Source organism: Coffea arabica, chromosome 6c (assembly GCF_036785885.1).
Source record: "Coffea arabica cultivar ET-39 chromosome 6c, Coffea Arabica ET-39 HiFi, whole genome shotgun sequence".
NCBI lineage: Eukaryota > Viridiplantae > Streptophyta > Magnoliopsida > Gentianales > Rubiaceae > Coffea > Coffea arabica.
The window spans coordinates 2,057,714-2,065,667 of NC_092320.1; the positions used below are offsets into that span (position 1 = coordinate 2,057,714).

At 39.8% G+C, this 7,954-nt stretch overlaps 1 protein-coding gene across 1 annotated transcript; it reads right to left on the reverse strand.

Annotated features, from left to right (window-relative positions):
- Window positions 1-1,258: 1,258 nt before the first annotated feature.
- On the reverse strand, window positions 1,259-5,801 carry LOC113693799 (auxin transporter-like protein 2). Its single transcript, XM_027212494.2, has 9 exons — window positions 5,663-5,801; window positions 5,204-5,433; window positions 4,846-5,031; window positions 4,625-4,737; window positions 4,263-4,446; window positions 4,032-4,129; window positions 3,122-3,329; window positions 2,724-2,981; window positions 1,259-1,825 (listed from the first exon to the last, which is right to left on the reverse strand). Exons 2-9 carry the CDS (start codon window positions 5,378-5,380, stop codon window positions 1,592-1,594), a joined length of 1,458 nt encoding a protein of 485 aa, XP_027068295.1. The 5' UTR covers window positions 5,381-5,433; window positions 5,663-5,801; the 3' UTR covers window positions 1,259-1,591.
- Window positions 5,802-7,954: the final 2,153 nt, after the last annotated feature.

Below are 7,954 nucleotides of genomic sequence, written 5' to 3' on the forward strand. Positions count from 1 at the left end.
CAGCATGTGTCAAAATAATTTGATGCTATGCATTCGATGGACAGCAGGCATTTTGGTCATTTTACGTAGCGCATAATTTTGATTGCACACGGCGTAACTTTGTTTGCACAACGTGTAACTTTAGTACACAAATTTAGGGGCCCCACACACGTTGTAAAAATCGATGTACAATTTGTAATTGGGATCGCACATTTTTTTTTTGGTCAAAATCTGGCCGTTGACTGTTCTGGGACGATAATCAGAATGACCGTCTCTGCCCCTTGTCCGCATTCGACTAAATTTCTAAGGGGCCCAAACCGTGCTTTGCACAGTTCAAAGCACCTCTAGTACTTAATACTAGATACTAGTATACAATAATTCTGCAATGCTCGCTGAACAATAACAACGTGTTTGATGGATGGTCAAAAGTACATGTACCTAACCACCTTCAAGTCTGTCAGCAACCTTCAAAATTAAGAAGAAGATTAATTTTGAAAATGGTAAGTGACTGTGTGGCGACAGCAAGACGACGCCTTAAACCTGGAAATCTGACGACACTACATATATATCTATGTTTACTTAAAAAGATAAATAAAAAAAAAAAAAAGAGAATGGAGGAGATAATTAATCAAGACTGAAAGAGGCGGAGGGAGGTACGTACATGCATCATATGCGGGCGTGTAGACCCGACCCGGCCCGCCCCGCTACATGTATGACGTAAGTACGATGCGATGCAACTAAGAAGCTTTGGTTTGGGTCAAGCTTTTGAATTTATTTATAACAAAAAAAACAAAAAAAAAAAAGAAAGAAAGAAAGAAAGAAGGAATACAGCAGCGGCAACGAACAGCACGTGACAAGGGGGTTGAAGATCAACGTGCAGCCCATGTGAGCGGGTTTCGGGTCCACGGCCCACGCTGCCCCACATTGAGAATCTAGCTAGGTCAAAAGGCAGGGATTTATTAGGATATGTCTACATCCAACTTTAAAGATCAAAGCCCACATTGCATTTAATTAACTCATTCCCCACTCCCGGCTCCATCCTCCTCCTCCCCTCACCTTAATTAAGAGTAATTTAGTATGGTATGCCTTTTTCTTTTTCTTAAAAAAAAAAAAAAAGATGCAACAAAAAATTAAATACTATAATATATCGTTCGGAAACATGAAACCAAGTAAGTAATATAATGAAATGACATTGCAACCAACCTACATCCAACAAGGATGGTGCAACGTATTCTACTCCAACAAAAGTGGATGAAGACCATCAAATCAAAAATAAATATAAGATGAACACTACCATAATTGGAATTAATTAGCCTATGCTTTTGTAGCAAAGGAATCATCAACATTTCAACACACTGTTTTAATCTACTACCAAACCATTAAAATATATATATATATATTAGGAAAAGAAAAGAAAAGAAAGCACAAGCCATTATGGGGGGCGGGGTAAATATTATATTGCTCTGCCTCCCCCCCCCCCTCCCCGGGGTGGTATGATACAGAATTTATATAAGAGGGCTGGCCAGAAAAAGGCACGCACTTGACCTTCGATGACTGAATTCTCCCTCAATCGGCGATGGCGAGGCAAAGAGACGTGGTCGATTCGTCGGACTCAGTGATGCGGCGGGGCAATTGCAGGCTGGTGCGCCGCTGTTGGCGGAGGAGGCTTGCACTGGTAGCACTTGGCAAAGAGCCCAAATGTGTCCACTTGCCTCACAAAGTTGGTCACGCTGGCCCAACCTCCGAACCCGAACCCGAGTACGAATACCCAAACTACCACGAAGGTGTTCATCGCATACATGGCCGTCCAACTTGGCAGAAAGAACGGAGGCTTCTCGGCCGCGTTCTGCAATTATATCCCAAAAAAAAAAAAAATGCGTAAAGAGCCATTCACAATAATGCTTTCATTTACACTACTAATTAACGCCTTCTGCCTGTATTATTATGTAATCTCTACTATCACCGGGGAGAAAAGGGGACAACTGAGTAAACAGGCTGGTGGGAAAATATATAATTAAAAAAAAGAAAACGAAAGGAAAAAGAGAAAAGGTCCAAAATCCCGGTGGTGGAGTGTAGCAAGAAAAGAGTCAACAAATGAGCCAGCTCAGCTGATCTCATTCGGACATAATGCAACACAGGACTGTAGCATATAACTAAATGAAAAGGACCAGCCACCTATCCCGCGTCCCGGCTGGCACCAAATATTTCCAAATCAAAGCCTTAAATGCCATCCTTGTAGCTTTCTCCTCCCTCTCTCCACGGTCCACCCATGATCATCATCATCATCCCCTAGTACCACATCAGTAACTACTACTATTCCCACTTGCCAATAATGGGATTCCCCATCAAAACCGGGAGTAGGACCCCGCACCCTTCTCCAGTCGAATGACCAAAAACACCCCCCACCACCTTTTCCCTCGTAAACAAACAAATACTCGAGTTAAAAAAGAGAGGCAGCATCCAAGGACATTTTTTTAAGTTGACTTTTTCTTTTTATTAACCAAGAACAATTTTCCTGGCGCATACACAAGGGTAGGGTACCCTGCCTATATATATATATAAAGATAGGAAGCAGTAATTGCTAAGTAACAGAAAAGAGGTCAACGGTAAATTAAAATTTGTAAGGAGCAACAAGTGCAGGTATAGGACTATGTCAAATAATAACAAGGCATGTACATATACATACATATATATATATATATATATATATAGAATTTTTTTTTCTTTAAAGAGAGAAATTCTACCTGCCGGGCAGAGGCCTTCCTGTAAGTAAGCATGTGTGCTAAAGACGGGATGATGTAGACGGTGAAACTAACCAAAAGTGCCCCAACGGCGGAGTTAATGGGCCCGAAGAATGGGAAGATGATGGCCAAGAACCATATCGGTATTACCACCGGCAACCTTGCGAGTGCCCTCAAACAAATGCTCCTGGTGTCATGCATCCCTATCACCTTCTCCCACACGAAGTATAACGGTGTACACGCGAACCCGAATGTGATAAACTGCGTTCATTTATTCATTTTTTTTTCCACATAAAAGATTAGAATTAACCTCAGAACTCTTCTTCTTTTTTTTTTTTAAAAAAAAAAAAAACGTTGGGTATGTAATCTAGCAGAGAACGAGACGAGGGGAAGCTGCTAACCTGATGGATGAGCATGAGGATGACTGCGCTATCACGCCAGCCTGACTTGGGAAGGAGGGAGAAAGCATTCGAATGGTTGAGGAGCTGATCGCCGAATGCCCAGTAGACGGCAGAAGCTGACGGAAGGGTCAAAGTGAACACGTAAAGGGTGGCCAGCAAGTAAATGTACTTGAACTTCTGGGGCTTCCACATTGCATGCATGATTTCTCTGTAATTAAACGTTTTCAATGATCAGGTCAGATTTTGTCGAATTTCCATCGTTTTCCTTGCGAGAAGAAACCCACAACATCTGATTTGGTAACTAACCTACCTAATAAATTGAGAGAGCAATAATAAAAGCCGAGGAGAATAAAAACACAAAAAGCTGAGAATCAGTCGAATGACAGTTCAACGTACTTGAAGATTGTGATCATTATAATTCACTTTATTCTACTTTGAAATGTTTCTTTAAAATGCCAAAAAAGAACAAATAAAAAACCAGCAGCTTTAGTTGTACCGTATTATTTCGGGGTAGAAGACGCCAATTACTAAAATGCCCTAGCTTCTAAGAGCACCAGTGAAAATCCGAGCAGACAGGAAGATCAGAATTGATATTGGAGATAAAGGACGGTAGAGTATTAATCTATGGGTCTATTTTGCGTGAATGGGAAAATGAAGGGGAAACGTTATTGCTGTTCACTATTTAGCGAACAAGGAAAAAGTGGCTGCCATTATTCTGTCTGTAGTCTCAAAGCCCAAGGTGGCCGGCAAAAAGCTGCAAAGAGAAGCCGCGTAGGAACAAGAGAAGAAGAAGAAGAACGGACAGAATAATTAAATAATATATGGAAAAGTACTACTAACTACTATGCGCGGATGAGCTGATAAGCAAAAGAAAGGGGGGGAAAAAATAGTCTAGAAAGGAGAGGCTTACACAGTGACAGCATGTCCGCCGAAGGTGTACAGGATATTGGTGGCACCGGTGAAGTACAGCACTAGCTTTGTTGGAGCCGAGTGTTGCACGCCATCAACCTGCCCAAAACAACCAAAACCCGGGCGGGTATGAGGCCGAAACCTTCCATGTAACACGAATTATTATTGCTTATGAAATATGAATAGAAGCAGGATGTAGGGTGGCAGCAGCTATATAGAGGTAGCAGAGTACCTGGCCATTAACAAGGGCTGCTATGGTCAGGTACCATGCGGTATACGTGGTCATCCCTAGTCCCAGAAACGACCAAATCCGGTAGTTATGGAACGAGGGAATGAATACAGTGGTGGCACAGCATGCTCCAAATATGTACGTCCACGTCCTCTTGTCCAGTCGGTCGTTGATGTAGTATATATTACTGCGCACCCAATTTAAAAAAAAAAAAAAAAAAAAAAACCACCAAAACGGTCAGCAAGATTGGATTAAACCCAGTCCACAGTTTTTTTCTTTTTTTCTTCTGAAGGGTGTTAATGATATGATATCCAGTCCAGACAGCAAGTAGCATACATATGGTAAAATCTGACTTAATTTACTACCTTGCACAGGCTATCAGCTGTATGACAGATCCAAACAGGAGGAAAGTACAGTTGAAGGCTAGGCCCGCTGCTTTCCAGTAAGGACCCAGTAACCCATCAAGGACTTCATACCACTGCAGGAGCAGCACCAGATGAGAAAACCGGTTACTACTACTACTACTAATTATTTTCTTCTGTTGGTGAATCAAATCAGTAATCGTTAAGAAGAAAGTAGCCGGAACCTGAATGACATGGTTTTTGAAGCTCACGCCTTCTTTCTCCTTGCGGCTACGATATTCCACATACAGCACACTAATGAGGTATGCTGTCCAGCTACCAACCAGACCGTAGAATATTTGCAGAATTACGCCTGATAGCATGCCCAATTGAGAGAAAGAATACGGCAGAGTCAGCAGCACTTGTGCCACCTGTTAATATAGATAGAGCACTGGTGTTACACTCGGCGGTTTTTGAAAAACCCATATCAACAACAAGTATACGGAGTAGTATAGTTTTGATTTCACATGCTACTTTGAATTACTACTAAAGAGTGAGTGGATATAGAAATTAAAAAAAAAAAAAGGAGTGTGCGGGGCGTACTTGATTTGAAGAACAGCTGAACCAAGCATCCCAAGCGGAGCCACCGTGCCAGAGAAGGTTCTTTACGTTAAAAATGGATTGGTCATCCTCTATGGGTTGTTGTTCCTCTTTGCCTTCGGGGTCGGCCTCGTTGAAGTTGGAGACAATTGCTTCCTCTGCTTGCTTCTGAGGCAACATTTTGCCTTCGATTTCCCCTAAAAAGAGAAGCGTGTACTAATATTCTGGCAGATCTGAAACATAAAAAGGGACACTCAATGAGACAAAAGAATACAAATCCTACTACCACTACACACTAAACCCAGCTACCCAATCCTCTTCCCCAGAAAACGAAAGCCAAAAAATTCCCCAGATCCAAATTACAAAGCCCCCTAGCCCACCCCTCCTCCTAACCAATTCCAATAAACCCAAAAACGAAAAGGGACGGAGGTCACCATTTTTTTTCCACTTTTTCTGATATACCTTGTCTTGAGATGTCTCTTTCTGGAACCCAGATCTTAGAGAAAGGCTCCGTGGATTGGGTACGTGCCAGTTTTTGACCTCTCCTTCTGTGGTTTTTCCTTTTTTTTTTATTTGCCCGCCGGCCGGGAGAGGTGCAGCAGCAAGAATTTACTTGTGTGCAAATGAGATAAGAGTACTACTTTATTTACTGATGCAAAGAAAACACTTGAAGCCCGGGAAAAAAAACACTAGTGGCTGGTTTAGGAATCCTCCTTTCCAGGAACTGGCTAGAATAATAGTGTACTAGAGTGGTAAAGTATACTACTAGTAGGTTACAAGGAAGACAATAAATAAAAGGCTGAGAAAGACTTAAATGCTCTTCCAGAAATAATTGAAAACTTCAAAAAGAAAATCTGAGAATCCGCGGAGCCAACTTAAATGCTGCTGAAACAGCAAAAAGCGTCTTGCAAAATTTTCTGGAGCGCGCGGCCGAAACACAAAGGCGGCTAGAGAGAGTCCTCAAAAGCAGCAAAAAGTCCCAGAAAGAAACAGCAGCAGCAGCAGCGGAGGCTATTAGCTCCTGCAACTCTTCTTAATGCAGGAGGACTAGGAGGAGTACCGGTAGAAACAAGTACTGGTAACTATATGAAAAGAACCTTTTTTGCTACTATGTGCAACAAGTACGCACATATATATAAAAACCAAAAAGAAAAGATAAACAGCGACTGGGGCTGGGTTTGGGGAGAGTATTTAATGCGTGTGTATTTGAACTTTTTCTTTTCTTTTGGCTTTGAAATTCTCCTTTTACTGTATTCCACTTCCGATTCGATTCCTTTTAAGTCTTACTTCGCTCTCATCAGCAAAAGACTTAAAAACGCATTTAGCCTCGGCTGCTGGTTGTAGGCGATGTAGCCCATGCCAGGCCGCCAATAGCATTCCTCAGCGCCAAATCCTAACATTTCAGTCATTAAGGAAACTTTTATGTTGGTTCAAATTAATTACTAGACATGTCTAATACTACTCCCTCCGTTCCATTTTGATAGTCCTGTATTCATTTTTCATCTTTTCCAAATTATAGTCCACTTTTCAATTAAAAAATGTAGTTGTATTTTAATTTTTTTAAAATACCCTTATTCAATGTAAGTAATTGTTACTATAAACTTACCCCATTTAATGAGAGTTGATTCTTTTTTTACCATCAATTCAAGTTCCTATAAATTGTACCATATTTAATGTAAGGGTATTTTAGGAAAATAGCAATCTAAATTTACTTTTCCAACAAAGTTAACTACTTTTTCTTAAACTGTGTGAAAAAAGAAACAGAACTATCAAAATGGGACGGAGGGAGTAGTAAATATGTAAGGGTCTCATTTAATTTAATTTGACATGTTTAAGTGGATTCTGATTATTATGTGAAACCCCAATTATTATGTGAATTAGTAAGTAGAATCTTTATAATTAAATCCAAATATTGTGTGTGGCGTTAATTTTGGAAACCTCTTCTGAAATTTCTTATAATATCACTCAATTTATGTTAAAGTTTTTAAAACCTCGCTTACCTTCCTTATTAACTTGACAATTCTAAACGTCCCTTGTTATTGTTATAAGATTACATAATGATGATAGTATTGGAACAAAAAAATTTATTTTTCTTGCATTTCCTTCAAAAGAGCTAAAATATTGATTTAAGGAAGGTAGGCGAGATTTTGAAAACTTAACAAATACTAAACGATATTATAAAAAATGTCAAGGGAGATTTCTGAAACTATCCCTTATACATGTACACACACTCGCACAGATAGATACATGCATATGAGCTATATATGCGTGTGTGAATTTTTTTTTTATTTTTTTTTTTTTTTGAGAAATGCCCTCTACATACGTTCTTTATTCTAGAAAAGATCACCGACAATTTGTGTTAAATTTTTATTTTGATGTATTATCGTTATGGAATGACATTTTTGAGCTATATATTTTAATGTGGGGATATAACATGTTTTTTCATGAACTAGGAAAGTTTATGCCTTGCTTAGGTTGATAAAAAAAAATACTAATTATATTTGTTACATGTTATTGTGTCTGTACATACATGAAAGCATACAGCTACTCATTAATCTTTGCCCTTTTAAACTGCATTCAATTTAATAAAGATACACAAAATCCATGCAGATTTTCTCTAAACGTGCGCAATGAATGAAGGATCCGTTTCCCTTTCGAATTTATCCATACTTCAATGACCCTTCCAAGATGCATAGCCTCGATAGGACCACAGGCATATGTTGCTCTCTTTGTGAAGCGTCCGCCATATTTTGC